This window comes from Heloderma suspectum, chromosome 10, assembly GCF_057233095.1.
Source record: "Heloderma suspectum isolate Gila_16-S chromosome 10, 16-S_ref, whole genome shotgun sequence".
In the NCBI taxonomy this organism is placed as follows: Eukaryota; Metazoa; Chordata; class Lepidosauria; order Squamata; family Helodermatidae; genus Heloderma; species Heloderma suspectum.
Genome location: NC_139467.1, coordinates 13,703,733 through 13,725,041, shown reverse-complemented (window position 1 = coordinate 13,725,041; position 21,309 = coordinate 13,703,733). Strand labels below are relative to the sequence as shown.

Sequence of the window (21,309 nt, the reverse complement as noted above, 5' to 3'; positions counted from 1 at the left end):
GAGTGCCACATCCTGCTGGCATCTGTCTGGCAGCAACCAGGAAGAGGGCCTTTTCTGTGGTGGTGCCCACTCTGGAATGCCTTCCCCCCAGAAATAAAACATGCCCCAACTCTGATGCAGTTCAGGCACATGTTAAAGACTATTTTTATTCAGGGTTTAATGATTTGTGATGCCTGTCATTTTGATTTCTGTTTGTTTTATGACAGCCATTGGTTATGTTTTAGTTACGTTGTATGTTTATGCCTGTATATTTATACTATTGTTTTATTGTTGTATACCACCTGCATGTTTTACAAGACAGGCAGCATAGAAATAATTTAAAGAAATAACTACAGTGGGAAGGGATGGGAATGAATCATGGAAAATAAAGGGCGGATGTGAGCGGATTCAGGTGCATGTAAATGAATTGGCTTAGCTGTGGTTGGGGAACAAGAGCGCGAGGGGATGATGCTGAAAGGTTTTATGGGAAAGTTGGGTTTTGAGGAGGAATTTGGTCCTGGTAGCTCAATATTGTCTAAGCTGGCCTTCCCCCAATGTAGTAATGACCTCTAGATGTGTCGGACTACAACTCCCATCAAAGCCAGCCAGCATGGCCAATTGGCAAGCAAGCTAGGGATGATGGAAGCTGTAGTCCAACATGGCGGCCACCATGTTGGGGACAGCTGATCTACGCTTGACTAGCAAAGGTTCTCCAGGGTTTCAAATAAGAGGGGTTTTTCCCCCACCCTTACCTGGAAACACCATGGAGTAAACTGGGTCCTTTCTCATAGAAAGAGGTTGAAGTGGTAAAAGGTCACAGGACAAGTCATTTTGTAAGATGAAGATGTCAGTGCAGCATCCCAGTTTCTTCCCCCAAAACATGTCGGGTAAGGTGAGTCGGAGCTCCTCATAAAGTGTTTTCCCTTTTCTCCCTCACAGAACATTGCCAACGCAGTCATTACAGTCCCAGCTTACTTCAACGACTCCCAGCGACAGGCCACCAAAGACGCGGGCACCATCGCGGGCCTCAACGTCCTCCGCATCATCAATGAACCCACAGCAGCTGCCATAGCCTACGGGCTGGATAAGAAGGTGAGGAGGAATATAAGACTCTTAAACCTGGCTAGCTTTGTGTGAGGCCTAGGACAGTGCACTTGAGGTGTGGGGAAGGCGGTAAGTAAGGTGCTTGAGCGGGTGGTTGTAGGACAGCTCCAGGCACTCTTGAATGAAACGGATTATCTAGATCCATTTCAATCGGGCTTCAGGCCTGGTTTTGGAACGGAAACTGCCTTGGTCGCCCTGTGGGATGACCTCTGCCAGGAGAGGGACAGGGGGAGTGCGACCCTGTTGATTCTCCTGGACCTCTCAGCGGCTTTCGATACCATCGACCATGGTATCCTTCTGGATAGGTTGTCTGGGTTGGGAGTAGGAGGCACTGCACTACAGTGGTTCTGCTCCTACTTGGATGGCCGATTCCAGAAGGTGGTGCTGGGGGATTATTGCTCTGTGCCATGGCAATTGTGCCATGGGGTTCCACAGGGCTCTATTTTATCCCCCATGCTGTTTAACATCTACATGAAACCGCTGGGGGAAGTTATCCGGAGGTGTGGGCTGAGGTGCCATCAATATGCGGATGACACCCAGCTCTGCCTCTCTTTCTCATCAAAACCAGGTGAGGCAGTGGCTGTTCTGAATCAGGGCCTGGGCACGGTAATGGACTGGATGAGGGCTAATAAACTGAAACTCAATCCAGACAAGACGGAGGTACTGTTAGTGGGTGGTTCGTCTGCCCGGCTAGGTGATATTCAACCTGTTCTGGAGGGGGTTGCACTCCCCCTAAAGGATCAGGTTCATAGTTTGGGGGTGCTCTTGGATCCAGAACTGTCACTTGAGGCACAGGTGAACTCAGTGGCACGGAGCACTTTTTATCAGCTTAGGCTGGTATACCAACTACGCCCTTATCTGGACAGAGATAGCCTAGCTACAGTTATCCATGCTCTGATAACTTCTCGTCTGGATTACTGCAATGCGTTATACGTGGGGCTGCCTTTGAAAACGGTCTGGAAACTTCAGCTGGTCCAAAATAGAGCAGCAAGATTGTTAACAGGGACTGGCCTGCGAGCTCATATTACGCCAGTGCTTTTCCAGCTGCACTGGCTGCCAATCCATTTCCGGGCCCAATTCAAAGTGCTGGTGTTAACATTCAGAGCCCTTAACGGCTTGGGGCCAGGTTACCTGAAGGATTGCCTCCTCCCATATGTGCCTGCCCGGACCTTAAGATCATCATCAGCAGCCCTTCTCCATGAGCCCCTGCCAAAGGAAGTGAAGCAGGTGGCTACTAGGAGGAGGGCTTTTTCTGCTGTGGCACCCCGGCTCTGGAATGAGCTCCCTAGTGAGGTTCGCCTAGCGCCTACATTGTACTCCTTTCGGCACCAGGTGAAGACCTTTTTATTTTCCCAGGCATTTTAGCATTTTAGCTTTCTAAATTTTTATCTTTGCTGTTATAAATCTGTATTTTAAACTCTTGCACTGCTGCTAGGTTTTATTGTGGTTGTATTGTTATATTGTGGTTTTAACGTTCTATATATTTTAAATTGTTTTATTGTGTGTTGTTTGGTTTTAATTTTTGTGAACCGCCCAGAGAGCTTCGGCTATTGGGCGGTATAGAAATTAAATACATACATACATACATACATACATACATAAATAAGTAAGTAAGTAAGTATATACGCAGTATTGTGAGGGGCTAAACCACTCTTCCTCACCTGGTATGATTCCAGTGGTTTGGGGTAGGACTCCCAGCATTCCTCATCATTGGCTGTACTGGCTGGAGCTGATGGGAACTCAAGTCCAAAATGTGGAGAGAGCACCAGGTTGGGGAAGGCCAGACTAGAAGATCTCAAACTTTCTCAGCTTCATAAAACAGTTGCCAGTGTTCTTTGGAGGGCATCCTGACAAAGAACCCAAGTTCAAGTGTGTAGAGTCAGGGCGACTTCAAGAGTAGTCCTTATACCAGGGATGAGGAGCCTCTGGCCCATGGGCCAATTTAGCCCACCAGGCTGGCCCACCAGGCCTCAGCTGAAGCCCCTCCCTCAAGCCCCACCCTGCCAAGGCTAGTGAGGAAAGGAGTCCCTGCTGTTATCTCTGATCACTGACTGGAGATAACAACAGACATTCCTCTGGTGCTCCCCCTCCCAATTGGCCCTGCTCATGGAGGGCTGGGTAAGGGGTCATCCAGTCCCCCAGCCAATTTTAGTTTCCTGCCCCTGGTATAGACCAGGATTCAGTTCACAAGTAGAGGTGGCATGGGTTGTATTAATTCTCATCGATAGCCCTGGGCAGAGGACATGGAAGTCTCTCCAAGCTGGGGTCCAATTCCGAAATTGTTGAGATGTCCTCTCTGCAGGTGGGCGGCGAGCGCAATGTTCTGATCTTTGACCTCGGTGGCGGCACCTTTGACGTTTCCATTCTAACCATCGAGGATGGCATCTTCGAGGTGAAGTCGACAGCCGGGGACACTCACTTGGGGGGCGAGGATTTTGACAACCGCATGGTGAACCATTTTGTGTCAGAGTTCAAGCGCAAGCACAAGAAGGACATCACAGACAACAAGCGGGCGGTCCGGCGCCTGCGCACAGCCTGTGAGCGGGCCAAGCGCACCCTCAGCTCCTCCACTCAGGCGTCCATCGAGATAGACTCCCTCTATGAGGGCATCGACTTCTACACATCCATCACCCGGGCCCGTTTCGAGGAGCTGAACGCCGACCTCTTCCGAGGGACTCTGGAGCCTGTGGAGAAGGCCTTGCGCGACGCCAAGCTGGATAAGGCCCAGGTGCACGACATCGTGCTGGTAGGCGGCTCGACCCGCATCCCCAAGATCCAGAAGCTTCTGCAGGACTTCTTCAACGGCAGGGAGCTCAACAAGAGCATCAACCCTGACGAGGCGGTGGCTTATGGAGCAGGTAAAGGGCCATGGGCGAAGGTAGACTCCGGTTAGGGATGTTGGAGGAATCCACTTGGGGGGTGGAGCTCGGTGAGCTTTCATCAGCTCCCCCTCACCCCGGACTCCATTCCACCTTCCTCCAGTTGGCCAGACGGGGAGTGCAACAAGTCAGGCCAGCTGGCAGAATTTCCATTAATGTGTGTGTGCGCGTGTGCGTGTGTAAAAGCAAGGTTCAAATGTTGGCTACAGATTATGCAAATCTGCACAGTTTGCATAAATTACAGGCAAAATATGCGCAAACCCCCTCTATTTGCGCAAGTTATGGCTGAGACAAAACATGCATTAAAAGTCCCTGGAACGCTGGGAAATTGTGCAGCTCGCAAAACCAAGCCAAGTTTGGCGCACCACAGAAGTGGCTGGGTGGGGAGCTTTAAACTTGCCTTACCTGTGTGTGGGGGTCCCAATCTGGATTGGAGTCCCGCACTCTTACACAAAGGTAAACCAAAGGGTGGGGGTTTGCAGCATGCTACGTATTCAATTAGTGTGTGGTTTAGCCCTGAGAAACAAGTTGCAGAGCGTAAACAGTGGGGGGGGGGGTTGTCTTGGTGGCGGGGGGCTTCCCGGAAGGGGCTGGTTGTTGGCCATTGGTTGGGGGTGAGGGAGCATAGACCTGATCTGGCAGGATTTCTCTTACGATGTGCCTGTCTGTTGGCACTTCTGCGCCTTAACATAACTTGCATTGTTCCACCAGCTGTCCAGGCTGCCATCCTGTGTGGGGACAAATCTGAGAACGTGCAGGACTTGCTGCTTTTGGACGTCACCCCCCTGTCCCTTGGTATCGAGACAGCCGGTGGAGTGATGACGGCCCTCATCAAGCGCAACACCACCATCCCCACCAAGCAGACCCAGACCTTCACCACTTACTCCGACAACCAGCCAGGCGTCCTCATCCAAGTAAGCAGAAGCAGCCCCTGGCTGGGTGGGGGTGTATGTGCCATGATAAAACGCAGAAGAAGCGTGATAAGATAACTGCCAACCACACGCTAAGAGTGAGGGTTGAATGCCACAAATATTATAGATTGGCTTGATTTATACCCAGCCTTTCCACTGACAAAATGGCACTCGGGGCGGCTCACAACAATAAGAACCAACTGTCAGGGTGGACACTGAGCCCATAGAATCCCAGAGTAGTTCTGATTCTGAGGAAGAGCAGTCGCTCCTGGGAGAGGGAGCGTGCTCCTTTTTCCCAGGGCCAACAGCTGACGGAGATTCCTCCCACCAGCATTCCTAGCTTAGATAGCAGTCCAGGGAGTGACAGAGCGCAGGAAGCAGACTTCATGGACACGCGACGCCAACGCAGAGAGCGGTGCCAGATGGAGGGCGCGGAAAGGAGGCGTAGTGCCCGGTTGGTGCACAAACAACGGCTGCGCCCAGAGGATCCAAGGGAAAAGGGGAGGGACTCTCCCTAATCCTTAAGTTCAGGGGTCTGCCAGTAATTCCCTTTCAAACGGGGACCAACTGTTCCACCTTAGGGCATAGGTACTGTGCTGTTCAGATCTAGTTGCAAATGGTAGAGTTGTTAAGTTGTAAAAGAAGAATAAAGCTTTGAAAAGAATCCTTTTGCCTGTGTCTGGACTTGGCTACTGGATTAGACTGAGAGAGGCCTCCAAGGAGCCCTTGACACCAACATTTTAAAATAAAAACTTGGCTTAAGGCAATCCTGTTGATTGTGCCCTTGCAGTCAAGAGGATCCAATTGATTGCAGCAATAGGATTGCAGAGCGTAATGCTTCTGATTGCGCCCTCACTGCTCGGCAGCCTCCAAACTTGGAGGATTCTCAAATTCCTATGCCCTGCACCAGGGCAGAAGGAGCATCAGAAGCAATCTTTGCTTCCCCATCCTCCATCTTTGGCGACTTTCTCTAGATGGGCTTTTTAGCTCTTCTAGCAAGGGAACTCTGGAGGGGGAGGGAAGGGGCTCAAGGGGGCTTAGGATATCTCATATCCTGGCCTCTCCAGTCTCCTCCACTCTGCACCCACCGGAACACCCCCTTTCCTCCTCCAAAGTCACTTTTTCAAGCTCGCCAGCTGCGAGGGGGTAGGGGAAGGGAGGCAGATCTCTGACTCCCCATTCCGAGGTCAGAGTGCTGTCTCTGACCTCGGAAGGCTTTTTCCAAGCAATCTGAGAGTCCCTGGGAGGGATTGCTCTCTCCAGCATCAAAATTTGTTTTATTTGGTTATTTTAAATATTTCTAGCTGCCTTTCAAGACAGGAGCCCTCCCCAAGGCAGCTTACAACAATACAATCCCATATAATAATTTTTTAAAACCCGATAAAATAATAAAATGGCAAACTATCATGAAAACTACCAACAGCAGCAGTGAAACCTCCGGCCTAAACAAGACGAAAAGCCTGCAACACGGTAGCAGCTACAAACTGTAACAGTCTCGTAAAACAATACAAAGCCATTAAAAACACAATAAAGACCAGCTTGCATGCCAAAAACCTGCTTGGATAAAAACGTCATTGGCGTAATAGGCAGAAAGGAAGCTGGGTCAGACATTGTCTCAGCTGAACTAAGCTAAGGGGCCAGTTTATACCAGCTGTCCCCAACCTGGGGCCCTCCTGGTATGTTGGATTGCAACTCCCATCATTCCCAGTCAGCGTGGAATGATGGGACTTGAAGTCCAACACATCTGAAGGGCGCCGTGTTTGGGAAGCCTGCTTTATTCATTCGCTGGAATCACATGCTAATGTTTGGTGTGTTTCACCCCCATGGGGTGTACCATTTCTTGCTGTTTGTGTGAGGGTAGGGGGAGGTCTCTGACAAGGGAAGACACATGAAGATGAAACTAGAAGAATATAGATGATGAGAATGTCTGACAGCAGCGTTACTTGTCTCTGCAGCTGCATCCCCCCCCCCCCTTTCCTCTTGGCTGCGTTTGTTCTGGCCCGACTTCTAGTCTCATAGACCAGCTGGAAAACGCACAGCTAGGAGGGGAAAGATTAAGACCCTTCCCCTGCCTACCATTCTCCTACTTTACCACTGTGCAGCAGCACTAGCATAGGTCTGCTACCCTTTGGAGCCAAGAGAAGGATCCGAGCTACTTCTTTTCCCATAATACACTGGCTTTCTGAGTCCAGGGAGTCTGGATCCCCAAGGGGGCAGGGGAATACCCTCCTGCCTATAGAAAACTAGCACATCAATGAAGAATCCCTCCAGACCTGACATGCTCGTTCTTTACATGCAGGGAAGTTTATTTTCCCAGGGGGTGCAGTCTGGGAAAAGATTTACTCCAGTTAATGGGTACCACTGGTCCTTACAAGTCCTATTTGTCCAGGAAATAAAAATAAGATGCTTTGGGAGGGGGAGGCCATCAGAGCATAAATAAAACTTTGTGCATACTCCAAATGCTCCAGGTTTCTTGCATGGAGTGGGCAGTTCTCAAGAATTGCTTTCTAACCTGTTGATGTGTTGTCTTCTCCCCCACCCCACTACAGGTGTACGAGGGAGAGCGTGCCATGACCAAAGACAATAATTTGCTGGGCAAGTTCGAGTTGACGGGGATCCCTCCCGCTCCTCGTGGCGTCCCCCAGATTGAGGTGACTTTTGACATTGATGCTAATGGTATCCTCAATGTCTCGGCGGTTGACAAGAGCACTGGCAAGGAGAACAAGATCACGATCACCAACGATAAAGGTGAGCGCGTTCAGAGAACAGGATGTAGCGCTTGTGTCTTGCCTGCCTCGTGCGTTGCATGGCCCTATGTCTGTGCGCTTGGCATAAGAGGGCCACTGATGAGTGACCTAACAAGAGGAAATAGCATCATGAAAAAAAAGAAGGCAGTGATTTGCATAAGATGTATATATGTTAAATGCATAGATGCAGATTTAGAATTTAGGATTATCATATAAGTAGGAAGATGGTCAATCTTACCATAGTGCAGAAGACTGTGACCAGGGCACCTGAATGCCTTCCTGTTCAATCTGCTGTCCAGGTGTTAATTGTGGATGGGCAACAGTTCTTGCAGTTCTTTATCTTTAAACAAGACTTTATTTTATTTTATTTATTTCATTTCTATACCGCCCGATAGCTGAAGCTCTCTGGGTGGTTCACAGAAATTAAAACCACAAAGTGCAGCATCAAACAATATAAAATATGAAACCACAGTATAACAGTACAGCCAGAATAAAACATAGCAGCAATGCAGAGATTTAAAATACAGTTTTAAAAACACCAAAGCTAAAAGACTAGGAAGCTGAAATGCTAAAATACTGGGAGAATAAAAAGGTCTTCTCCTGGCGCCAGAAGAAGTACAATGTAGGTGCTGGGCGAACCTCTCTAGGGAGCTCATTCCACAGCCGGGGTGCCACAGCAGAAAAGGCCCTCTTCCTGGTAGCCACCCAGCTTGGAGTGGACAGCCCTTCAAGTAGAGGCCTGTCCTCTGTAAAAACGAAACAAAAAGACACATGGCCACCCTAGCTTGGAGCGGACATGACTGGCTTCTCCTTTGTGCTGCAGGCCGACTTAGCAAGGAGGAGATTGAACGCATGGTCCAAGAGGCGGAGCAGTACAAGGCCGAGGACGAAGTCCAGAGGGAAAAGATTGCCGCCAAGAACTCCCTGGAGTCTCTGGCCTTCAACATGAAGAGCACGGCGGAGGACGAGAAGCTCAAGGACAAGCTGTCCCCAGAGGATAAGCAAAAGATCCTGGACAAGTGCAATGAGGTCATTTCCTGGCTGGACAGGAACCAGGTGAGTTTGGCATGGCAGGCGGGGTTGTGTTGGCAGCTGGGACCCTTTCCAAATAGGAGATAACTTTGAAAAGACAGAGGTGAAGGTAGAGCATGCAGCAAACCTCGAAGCTGTGCGTAGTAGCAGAGAAGAAGACCTTCCTTGATTTCTGGTCACCAGCAATAACGTGCTCCTCTTTGCTTTATCACACAGCTTGGAGGAAAAGGCAACTAAAGCGTTTGTCTTCCACCATTGAGGTTCCTCATGGCTCCTTCCTAAGCTTTCCCGAGAATCTATCTTTCTGTACATCTGTCACGTATCTATCTACCTGCCGCAGGCAGATACGTTCCTCCCTTCCAAAAAATAGCTATAGTCCCTTTCATTCCCTGGGAAGAGCAAATGACTCGACCTAGTCTGTAGCGTGGACAGCCGTGTAGAGTTGGCCCTTGAACGGCCGGTCTCAGTGTTTTGTCCCGTTGTTCCACTAGGGGGCAGCTGAGGCATCCCAAAGACGGACCTTAACAACTCTGGTGTCAGAAAGCAGAACTTTTTTCCCCCTTGCACATCTGCTGGGAATTTGCCTTTATAAAGCTTGGCTTATTGTAGCAGGGAGAGACTTTTTCGCCAATAGTTCAAGAGTCTGGTTCTAGGCAACCGGCGTGCTCTTGTTCTGGAAGGAGCTCCATCTCATGCATAGTAGGGGAGCTCCCGTTTGAATCTCCAAAAGCTGGTATCTCTCCAAAGGTAGCCCATTATCTCAAGATTGCCTGAGTTCAAGAGCTATAAAAACAACGCTCAAATACTTGGGGGTTGGCATACAGACTGTTAACAACTCTTAAGAGGTGTAGAATTGCAGAATAGTCTTCATGGAAGCAGCTGCGTGAGCAGACATGAAGCAGGGTTAATGGTCATTCCCTCTCTCAAGGGAAGCTTGGAAACTGTCGTTCTGTCAGAGAGGTTAAGGAATGTGTAGCAGAAAATGCAAAGTACCCTCACAAACTATAATTCCTCAGGAGGGGAGGAGCCCTGCTAGTTACACTGGGTTGCGGGCGGCTGATATCTGTAGTATAGATGTGCTCTCAGTTCCATAAGCCAGTATCTGTGGGCAGACTGATGTACTGGGTAGATCATTGGACTAGGATTGTGGTCTGCAACATGGTGCCTCTGGGCACTAATGTCACTACGGACACCTCTCGACACCTGCCAGGCTCCCTGCCCCTCCTGATCTGAATTTTATTTAAGATGTTTTAAATTATTTTTTTAACTGGGAGACCAGCATGCTGCAAAGTGAGGTGCCGCCCTCGGGTGCCGTCTTTATTTGGGTTCAAAAAAGAAATGTTGTGTTCTGGACCTCAGATTCCGCCTCAGCCTTGTATGTTTAGGTTCTTAGACAAGTTACTTTTCATTTAATCTCACCAGTTTGCCTTCTGGGAAATGAGGTTTGTGGCTGGCCATGCCTGCCATGGCAGCCATTTTGTGAGACCACCCATGACACACTCGAGAGTGTTGGACTGGGAGCCGGGAGACCTGGGTTCTAGTCCCCACTCGGCCATGGAAGCTCACTGGGTGACTTTGGGCCAGTCACAGACTCTCAGCCCAACCCACCTCACAGGGTTGTTGTTGTGAGGACAAAATGGAGAGGAGGAAGATTATGTATGCCGCCTTGGGCTCCTTAAGGAGGAAAAAAGGTGGGATATAAATGTAATAAATAATAAATAAATAATAATAATAAAATTTCAAATATGCCCACCGGGGGTCGGGGACCCTTGGACTAGGTCTTGGGTTCACGTTTGCACTCACAGGGTTGTTATAAACACATAATTGCTGTAAAGATACAGTTGCCTTTGTACACTGCCCAGTGGTCCATGGAGGAAGGGCAGAAAAAATGTAATTCACGGAAGGAGTTTTCCACTCCCAACTGTAACTCATAAGGCAGTTTCTACAATTCCCCTTCAGTTGAGCTGTAAATAAGTGCTGTATTCCAAGATAAACTCATCTTAATTTGGATTTATCTTGGAATAAAGCATTTATTTTTCGAGCATCCTGATGCGTACTTTCTCTTTGTGGTGGGGTTGGCCTACAACGCCATGAGGCCTACCAGCACAACCAATGACGAAGACTGATGGGAGTCATAGGCACAAACATCTGGAGGGCTACTAGTTGCCCACCTGTGCTACATAGGGAGAAATTGGAGGGGCTGATCCAGGAACTGAGACATCCCTCATAATCTCCACAAATCGAGCAACCTAGCCTAATCCTGTTGCTTCCTTCACGAGCAGACACAAAACGCCAAAGCAAGAAGTCTCCCTGAGCCAACGAAACCTGCGGTTGAGTCCCTCCCTTAGGGCTAGAACCCCAATGGCGGTCCCAGTGGTGGGATGGCGGAGGCCAGCGTTCTGTCACATGACCTCAAAAATGTTCTTAATGTGTTGCCTCTTTTTTTTCCTTCCTCTTCCTCTCTAGATGGCAGAAAAGGATGAGTATGAACACCAGCAGAAGGAACTGCAAAACGTCTGCAACCCCATCATTACCAAGCTGTACCAGGGGGCTGGAGGCATGCCAGGGGGAATGCCAGGGGGCATGCCTGGAGGCTTCCCAGGAGCTGGGGGGGCTGGGGGCGGCTCTTCGGGACCCACCATTGAGGAAGTGGATTGAGAGCCTTCCTTCTCCTAAACCCTGCATTTGGGGGAGGGGGGGATGCAAGTTGTCTTAGGGGCTTCCTTTGGTTCTGCTTCACCATCACTGCCTCCTCCTGCCCTTTTCCCCCCATGAAGCTCTGCACTAATGGAGTTCCCTTACTCTGTTCTCCTCTTTCCCGCTGCCCCCCCGTCTTTTTCTGTCCCGTTACGGAGTTGGGCATGTCTCCTTACTGCCAAATTTAGACTTTTATGTGGTGCTCACATAAATAAATTGTTGCACTTTTTGTCATCCTGCTGCCATGGTGCCAGTGTGATTTGTCTGTGTGTATGTGTCTGTTTTAGGGGACACGTGTGTAGTCTACAAAATATTCTAGTCCACCGAAAATTTTACTCCCCCCCCTCCACTCCCCATATGTTTGTTCAGTTGTAGCATGTCAACTATTTTTAAAGATGGGATAGGGGGAGAATGATTGAGCTTTATTTCTCTCTTCCCCCCCCCCTTCCCATCTTACAAAGATTTTCATGTTTGGTCCCCGCAGAATTTTGTTACTCTCCATAGGCGAGTGTATGCCTGATTTAAGGATAACGATTTCTGGTTTTGCCTCTGAACCAGATGGCAGAGGGTAGGGGTATAAAAAGAAGCGGTAAAACCAAGTAAAAGCTCATGGTGGAGAGTTACAATCGAAACCATCTTGAGAGCCCCTGGTTGGGGAAGTCAGTCTTGGACAATCTCTAACCAACAGACTAAGAAAAAATAATGGTGCAGTCTCTGTGTAGTGCACCTGCTACTGCCAAAAGAAATGTACTTATTACCACCCTCCAATACTTGCCAAGAAAAGAAGTACCTTTTCAGTCATCTGTATTGGCCTCCAAGATGTCTCTTCCTGATGGTGAAAGGGTTCTCTTGGATGGGAGAGTGGTACTGACTTTCAAACCGATGTAGATGTTCCGTGTGGATTTGTGGGTGTTCTGAACCACGCATGATCTAGACGGGTGTTGAGTCACTCACAATTCCATGACACCCTTTAAATTGGTTTTCCTTCACTTGGTGCCCCTCAGATGTTTCAGACTGCAACTCCCATCACTATTGGTCATGCTGGCTGGGGCTGATTGGAGTTGTAGCCCCAAATGTTTGGAGAGCACCAGGTTGGAAAAGGTTGCTTGAAATTATTTACGGTGTGGAATGAACCAAGGTATGTCACCCAATGAAGTTGAAGGCATCAGTAGCTGCAGATCAACCAACTGATGAGATTTTTATTTGTCCCCCATCCACCCAACTCTCCACAGCATGTGATCTGTGCACATGTTGAACTATTTGCTAGACATGTTCAGCACTGGAAACACTGAAGGCACTCCTAGTAGACCCTGGAAGAGGCAAGCCAATAGTTCTCATGTTATCTCGTGACCGGTCCATGAGACAGGCAGTCCTATTCATTCAGTGTAGGGATGCTGGAGAAATTTGAGATGGACTAAAATGAGCTTGGATTTCTAAGAATCCAACCTGCGGAATCCACCACGGAATGACCCCTTCAGGCCGCACGGAGTCCATGGACATTCAGAAGGGGTTTTTTTCCCTGAAATTTACACATACTTATTTGTAGGACATACGGAAGTTTCTGCTGAGGAAAAGTTGAATGGAATGGGGGATAATGCACTAAATGTTAAGTACTAAGGTAAATTAGGTAAATCCTTACAAAACCTCTTGCATAATATTTGCATATTTTTCTGCATGACAAAAAAAAATACTTGCATCCGTTTGTGAATGGACAACGGAACAAAAGGATTTTACACCATTGGTACACCCCTAGTTCAGTGTCTCCTTTACCGTTCTTAGGGGAAGGCAGAATATGCCTGCCCTTATCACCCTCTGGAGCAAGTCGAGCTAGCATAAATGCCCCAGTTGTGCTAATTCACACAACCACTTTGGATCCAAAGATTAGCTGGTCAAAACGCCAAGAAATCCTCCCTTTCCAAGGTTGCGTAGGTGTGGGTCTATGCTGTTAAAGAAAACTACTGACAAGGGTCCATCCTCAGCACTTTGCCTAAAATCATAGGAGCCGGGAATTCTGTTTCTGTGTAGGATGTCTGTTGAGCTCCAAGCGTTGATGGGGTGGGGTTAGTATTGTTCGTAATGGGGATACACCGGTCTGGGTCACAGCGTGCATGTAATGTTTGCATTGCCTTCATTCTCGCCCTGAATAAGAGGAGCTGGGATCTGGAGGGTGCTCTGTGCTTACCCTGGACAAGGTAGGCAAATTTGAAATTTCATGATGGTGGCTCAGGTGGATTTCCAGCTCCTCCTGGAATCAGTACAGGTAGTGTAACAGCGCTTCTTTGCCGGTGTGTTGGATCCTCGCCCGGTCTTCAAGCTGCATGTGAACTGCTGTGTGTAAACCACAGTTTCAGGCACGCCCCAAACAATGACCTTTACTTCTGTTGCTAAAGCAAGTCCTGCTTTGCCCTTTGGTTAACTTTCAACCTGCCTGTTACCCACAAGTGCCCTGCCTGAATGGAGGACTTCTTCAAGATGGTGCAGAGAGGAAGAAACTTCTTTAGTAAGTCAGAGAAACAGATAGAAGATTGCATTGCTTCTAGAAGTTAGTGACTGACTTTTGCACACACCCTTAGGCCAGGGATGGTGAACGTGTAGGCCTCATGTTATTGGACTGCAGTCACGATTGGCTATGCTGGCTAGGGCTGATGGGAGTTGCAGTCCAACAGCATCTGGAGGGGCACACATTCCCCACCCCTGCCAGCGGCTAATGGTAACTGTCAGGGTGGACACTGAGCCCATAGAACCTCAGAGCAGTTCTGATTCTGAGGAGGAACAGCTGTCTGTGGGAGAGGAGCACGTTCATCCCTCCCAGGCCCTGCAGCTGGCAGAGATTCCTCCTGCCAGCATTCCAGAGATAGCGGTCCTGGGAGTGAAAGAGCGTGGGAGGAGGGCTGGCTGGATGCTCGACGCAGACGCAAAGAGCGACGAGCTATGGAGGGCACGGAAAGGAGGCGTAGCGCCCGTTTGGCGCGCAAGCAACGGTAGCGTCCAGAGGACCCAAGGGAAAAGGGGAGGGACTCTCCCTAGCCCATAAGTTCAGGGTCTGCAAGTGATTCTTGTTCAACCGGGACCAACTGTTTCCAACCTGGGGCATAGGTTACTCTGCTGTTCATAGCTTAGTCACTGGTGATAGAGTTATTAAGTTGTAAAAGGAATAAAGCCTTGAGAAGAATCCTTTGTCTGTGTCTGGAGTTGGCTACTGGAGTAGACTGAAAGAGGCCGGCTAGGGCCCCCTGACAGTAACCAGGCAACCAGAGAGCCAGTGTGGTGTAGTGGTTAGAGTGTTAGGCTGAGGCTGCACACCTGGGTTCTAGACCTCACTTAGCCATGAAGCTTGGTGAATGAATTTGGGCCAGCCTTATCTACCTCACAGGGTTGCTGTGAGGATGAAATGGAGACAAGGGGGACCACATAAGTTCCTTCTAAGAGAAAAAAAGGTGGGATATAAATAATCTTTTTATAAAACAAGAGTTAATCTATGGGATTTGCGGCCACAAGATACAATGGTGGCTGTTAAAAGATTAGACTAATTCAGAAAGGACCACAAGTCTAGCAACAATTTTGCTATGATGGCTATTTGGAACACGCACATTCAGAGGCAGTATTCAATCAATCAATGTACAGACCACTTGACTATATCTAAAAAGACTTTTTAAAGTGGTTTGCAGCATAAAACTAAGATACAGAACAACCACAGTCAAAGCATTTTAAAAACAAAATACAGAAGTCTGTTCAAAACATTTCAGCTCAAAAGATAAACCTCAGTTAAAACATTAAAATCACAGAGCTAGTGAAATGGGCAGCACCATCAGTCAGGGAAAGCCTGGGTGAGAATGTAGGTCTTCAACTGGCACCTGAAACTTGCCATGGTTGGCGCCTCCCACAAAACGGATGCTGCCCTGGAGAAAGCCTGCTTGCAGGTTGATGCCAGGTGAGCAAGGCCTCTGAGGATCTCAGCCAGGGGTGTCCAACCTATTTCAGCCCGAGGGCAGAATTTCATTTTGGAGAACCTCTTGGGGGCTGCCTTCCAGGTGTGGGCACAGCCAAAGGTAAAAGGGGGCAAGACCCCAAATACCAGTTACTGCTGGTAACTCAGCCTTAGACAGGGCAGTCCAGCCTTTTACAATGGGGGGAAAACCTGGAAACCACCAAATGATAGGGGGTTGGGAAAAGGGAATGGGGCCATCTAAAGGACCCAGGATTTGGCCCCCTGGGCCTGAAGTTTCCCACCTTGAGCTTAGCAACCGAATGGGTCTATATTCAGTGTGCTACTGAATACAGTTTCTGGGGAGCGGGCTGTTGTCTCCGTGCCCTGCTCACGGGCTTCCTGGGAGCATCTGGTTGGCCACTGGGAAACATGCTGCTGGACTAGATGAACCCCCTAGTCTGATCCACTAGGACTGTTACGATGATGGGGTCGTTTACCTTTCACTGGTTACATAGGAGAGGGAATGGGGGGGGGGGGCACAGCTTGTCAGCATTTGAGATTTCCCCATTACCAGTCATGCCTTTTCTATTTCTAAATCTGTCTTTGCAATCTTAAGGACTAGAAACATGTGAGGGTTTTTTTTTAAAAAAAAATGTTGAGGCTTTCAGGGCATCTCTCCACTACATGTTTTCTGAATTTGGCGAAATTGACAAATTCAGGGGCTGCAAGGGGCTGCAAATCCTGCTCCCAATAAAGGCCAAGTGAAGAAAAAATTCAGCAGGAGAGAGAGAGGCAACTGTGTGTGTTTTGTGGGGGAGGTGGGAGATAGGTGAGTGAAAGCAGCATGCTGGTGCAAGCATTTCCTATTAACATAACGTGTACTGGCATAGCAAAACTGCACCTCTTGGCCCAACCAGAACGACTATTGCAAGACCTGCTCTAACTTGGCTGCATTGGCTGTATAAACAACCCTTGAAAAGTCTCTGCCAGGTTATTGTTGACCTGAGCTCAGTTGCCCTTGTGGGATGATGGACTTTGACTCAGTTGGTAAGACAGCCCCCAAATGTGGGTTGAGACTCCGTTAGGCTGTGGCATCAATGAATTGATCGCTTGTCATTCTTGGCCATCAGCGTGCAACATTTTTTTTAGATTGCCTCATTATGTGAGTAGACATGCTCAACACCAAGCGAAATACCATATCCTGGCTTCTTCTGCCTCCTTTCCCTGGCAGAGGTGACCATCTACATCCTTTTGTCCAGCTCCTTGCACCACCCAGCTATTCCTGATGAACATCACAAAATTTTATTTAGGATCCTGAGACGCTGCCCCTATGCATCAAGGATCAAATAATGGCAACAAAAGTTAAGATAGATCGCACAAGCAAGCTTTCTGAAACTCCAATCTATCTATTCTCAAACACCCAGCAGGCCCAGGTATTTCCTTTGTATGAGGAGTTTTAAAAGTGTATATTGTGGTACCGTAAAGCAGGGGTGCAGAACCTCTTTCAGCTGAGGGCCAAATTCCATTTCAGAGACGCTCTTGGGGGCCACATTCCAGTGGTGGGCAGGGCCAAAGGCAAATGGGGTGGGGCCAAAAATATCAGCATATTTGAGCTTTAAGCTCTGACTGCCAGCAGCTAGGCCTTAGGAGAGGCATTTTGACCTTTTAGAATGGAGAAAAAACTTCACAAAAGCTGGGAAACCACTAAGCGATTGATGGTCAGGGTGGGGTCATCTGGTGAACCCTAGAGGGCCAGATGGGAATTCCAGGTGGGGCAGATTTGGCCCCCAGGCTTGAGGTTCTGCACCCCTAGCATAAAGACTAACAGATTGACAGCACAGTCCTCTACATGTCTACTCCTAAGTAACTCTTACATTGTAGAGGATCACACTGTTAATCTTTCTTTCAGCTTACCTTGCAGGGTTGTTGAAGATAACCTGCTGCTTAAGCACCTTGGAGGAACCATGAGGGTACAAATGTAATACATTTGCTAAGTCCCCTTTGCCAAAACAAATCTGAAAGATACACTTCCAGTCAGCTTTTGAATATGTCCAGATTTTCATGTCAGTGCTATTAGTAGAGTGGTCAGGGCTCCTGCACCTTTAATTAATGGTTGCGTAGAAGATGGAATTTCAGCTCTTCTATGCAACTGTTAATTAAACATACAGGAGCCTTGACCTCTTTTGCATCAGCCCACCCTAGCTATCAACAACAACTTCAAACAATGCAGGAGGCCCCTCAGCAACCTGGAGCCAGCTGTCCCTGGCACTAGCCTTGTGGTAAGTCAAGATGAAATAGTCATGGCTTTCCCCCAGAGGGACAGCCAGCTTCACCTGATCAGGGTTATTTTCCTGTGTTGTATCTATCTACACTAGAAACAACCTGGGACAGCTGCCTGCAATGTCTGTGTGTGGTGGTGGTGGTGGTGGTAGTAATGGCGAGGGAATTAAATGAATGTGTGTGATAATCAAAGCTGACCCCCCTTCCCTGGCAATGTGTCAAACTTTTGCTTCATTAGTTTGGGTCCAGATAGTATATATTTTCAGGCCCTATGCAGCTGGCAGCACTGTTCTTCTGTGATCCCTGCAAACAAACCAGATTCTCTGCCCTAGTGCCTCAACAGTCTATGCACGGGTGCTTTTACGCAACATGGAAATGTATTCATTTATTTAGAATCTTTTTATCCCACTCCTCAGCCAAAAAGTCTCATGGAGCGACATATAATCAGTAAAACAGGATAGTCCCTGCCTCCAAGCTTACAATCTAAAAAGACACAACAGAGAAGGAAAAAGGAATGGGGAGCGAAAAGGAAAAAAACTAAGTCTTTTCACAGCACTGATAGACCGGCCCTGCTTCCCTTCTCATCTCCCTCTGTACATCCTGCTGGAATGGATCCATTTATTTATTGCCACATGCGATTTCCAGGATGTATAAAAGAATGCTTACACAGACTGTAAGGTGTCTGGGCCAGAAAACTTTTTACTATTTATACAGAACTGTGGTATGTTCCAATATTAGGGCACCAAGGTACTATGCAAAGAATGATAATGACAGCAGAGAAGGGAAGCATCTCTATGAGTCAATAAATAATGCCAGGAAAAGACTTATATAGCTCTGTATAATTAAGCCATGGGACTCACTGCTGCAGGATGTGGCAGAGGCTGGGGATTTTGCAAGAGTTAAAAAGAGGAACTGGACGTTTATCTCAGAAAATACCTCATAGAATCATAGAATAGTAGGGTTGGAAGGGGCCTATGAGACCATCGTGTCCAACCCCCTGCTCAGTGTAGGAATCTACGTCAAAGCATCTCTGACAGATGGCTGTCCAGCCTCATCTTGAATGCCTCCAGCATGGGAGAGCCCACCACCTCCCTAGGTATTTGGTTCCATTGTCGTATTGCTCTAATAGAATGTCCTAGGAAAAAGTAGGAGGGTGCTAAGCCAGGAACTATCTGTGTAAATTCTGAGCAAGGTAACACCCTAGAAGACAGCATCAAGATTCAAAAGGATCTTGACAGGCTGGAATATCCTGGCCCCAAACCAACAAGATGAAATGTAACAGCGATAAATGCAACAGTCTGCATTTAGATGCAGAAAATCAGACACAAGTATAGAATTTGGGAGGCGGGAGAGGCAGAAGGCTTGGCAGCAGTGTATGTGAAAAGGATCTAGGAGTTTTAGGGTGCAATCCTATGCATGTTTAGACAGAAAAAGCCCTATAACTCCCAGCATTCCCCAGCCAGAAGAACTCTGCTGGCTGGGGAATGCTGGGAGTTGTAGGACTTTTTTCTGTCTAAACATGCATAGGATTGCATGCTTAGGTGATCATGTGAGCCAGCAGGGCAATATGGGTGGCTGCTAAAAAGGCTAATGCAAACTTAGGCTGCATTAACAGAACTCGATTGCCGAGGTCATGAGAGGCAATAGTTCCACTCTATACTCAGCCCGATTCAAAGTGCTGGTTTTGATCTATACAGCCTTACATGGCTCTGACCGAGCGCCTCTCCTGGTATGAACCTACCTGTTCACTACGATCATCATCTGAGGCCGTCCTTCAGGTGCCTCCTCCAAGGGAGGCTTGGAGGATGGCAACGAGGGAGAGGGCCTCTTTGGAACTCTCCCCGCCCCGCCCCATTATGGAACGTTCTCCAGTGAGGTTTGCCTGGCACCAACAGGGTCCTCCTTTCAGCTCCAGGTTAGGACTTTCCTCCACTCCCAGCCAGGCATTTGACAGCATATGATAGGGTTTTAACCGCTCCTGGGATTCCTGTTGTGGATTGTGTTTACATTTTAATTTGTTTTCATATGTAAATGGTTTTTATATTATGTTTTATATTCTATTTTTAAGGTTTTAATCTTCCGTAAACTGCCCAGGGAGCTTTGACTATTGGGTGGTGTAGAAATTCTGATGAAGATGATTTTTTTAGGCAATGTTTTGTTGTGAGTTTCAAGTTCAACAAAGCAAAACGAACAAACAAAAGAACAACAGAAAAGAATTAAAAAGTCACTAATATAGCTACATACTTTAAAGATCTCGGTTTCAATTGCTACAACATTCTAAAAAAGAAAAAGAAATAGATTATACAGAAATTGCAATAAAAGCAGACTAAATATCCATATATAGTTCCACTTGTTGCAAGTAGCACCGGTATACCACTCTTTCAAACGTTGCTAGTGTTGTTAGGTCTTCAATCCATTGCATTAGAAGAGGAGAGGAGAAGGAGAAGCAGCAGCTATTCTGAGCTGGACAACCTGCATCTCTGGAGTACTGTGTCCAGTTCTGGGCATCACATCGTAGGGTGGCCATGTGTCCTCTTTTCCAGAGAACAGTTCTCTATTTGAAGGGCCGCTAGAGGACTGTTCTTTATTTTGAAGGTGTCTTCTGTTTGAAAGCCTGACCAGCTGAAGTCCAATATAAGGATCAAGCAATACCAGCTACCCATCAGGAGCACCTGGCCAGCAGACTGAGCAAGGCACACAGGTCACCTGGCCTCCATCTGACTTTCACCCTATAGTGGGATGTACTGACTTTCTATTGAAATTGTAATAATTGTTCCCAAATTTGCATCTATGCATATACATTAGCATGTGGAAATGTTGTGCAAATCGGTGTCCTCTTTCTTTTCTTGTCTTGTTGGCAATTCATAAGTGGCCAGCCTAATTTTAATCAGGACATTGGCAAAGTGACCAGGGTGGTGAGGGGTCTGGAAACAGACAGAGTCCTATGAGAAATGCTTGAAAGAGAAATGTGGCTTTTCCTGGCATGGATGTAAGTGGAGGGAAAAGCTTCACTTCAGGCTTGGCCTCAGCACATGGTACCAGTGGGCTGTTGACAGTGCCCAGATCGCCCTGCAGGCCACCATTGACACTTTCTCCTGTGCCCAGGGCTCTAAGTCATGGAAGCCTTGCCCGTGCAGCGGCTTCCCCAAGCAAGGCTGCCTGACTGAGCCAGAGGCTAGAGGGCTGCCCCTCCATCTGCCAGCTCAATCCCAGATACTTCTCCCACACGGTGGCTTCCCTAATGAGAAAGGTGTTCCACAGGTGAGTCGTCCACATGCATCCCCTCCTGTTATCTCCCATCTGTGGTCGGAGATATCAGCGGAGATTGCTCGATGGGGTGGGTTTTGGAGGCCAAGCCCCTCACCCCCCGGAAGAATCCTGCAAGCCTCAGTAGACTAGATGGGCAACCTTTGCAGGCCAGGGGGTGACCTGCCCTACTCTAAAGCACTGTGGGAAATGAAAATGCAGCTGTCCGGCACCAAGAGAACCCATGCTGGGAGGGGCGGGGGAGCCGTGCCATAGGCGTGGGCCTGTCAAGTGCCTCCCAGCATGTTTGTAGTCAAATGAAGAAGTCAGTCTCCAAGTAAATAGCCTTCATTATGCAAATCAATCAGTCAACAGCTGTTCCAGTTACAGACTTTGTCATCCTATGGCGACCAGGCACAAACATCTCTGATGAAGCTGACACGATACTAACTAGACTACCTGAAGATCCCTTTGACGGATGCGCTACTGTTAGGAGAGAAGTTGCT

The 21,309-nt window shown here is 48.1% G+C and overlaps 2 protein-coding genes across 11 annotated transcripts in view; both read left to right on the top strand.

Annotated features, from left to right (window-relative positions):
• The window catches only part of LOC146337741 (heat shock cognate 71 kDa protein-like), a 33,402-nt gene extending 21,813 nt beyond the window's left edge, over positions 1 to 11,589 (top strand). For all 10 annotated transcript variants that reach the window (XM_084815204.1, XM_084815203.1, XM_084815199.1 and 7 more), the window contains 6 exons: positions 919 to 1,071; positions 3,386 to 3,941; positions 4,674 to 4,876; positions 7,423 to 7,621; positions 8,444 to 8,676; positions 11,119 to 11,589. In XM_084815204.1, the coding sequence (XP_084671330.1) occupies positions 919 to 1,071; positions 3,386 to 3,941; positions 4,674 to 4,876; positions 7,423 to 7,621; positions 8,444 to 8,676; positions 11,119 to 11,310 (1,536 nt within the window). In that variant the 3' untranslated portion in view covers positions 11,311 to 11,589. The remainder of the gene's footprint in view (positions 1 to 918; positions 1,072 to 3,385; positions 3,942 to 4,673; positions 4,877 to 7,422; positions 7,622 to 8,443; positions 8,677 to 11,118) is intronic.
• A 3,626-nt stretch (positions 11,590 to 15,215) lies between these two features.
• The window catches only part of LOC146337740 (uncharacterized), a 43,371-nt gene continuing 37,277 nt past the window's right edge, over positions 15,216 to 21,309 (top strand). The window contains exons 1-3 of the mRNA XM_084816305.1: positions 15,216 to 15,280; positions 17,199 to 17,247; positions 20,492 to 20,818. Of these exons, the coding sequence (XP_084672431.1) occupies positions 15,216 to 15,280; positions 17,199 to 17,247; positions 20,492 to 20,818 (441 nt within the window). The remainder of the gene's footprint in view (positions 15,281 to 17,198; positions 17,248 to 20,491; positions 20,819 to 21,309) is intronic.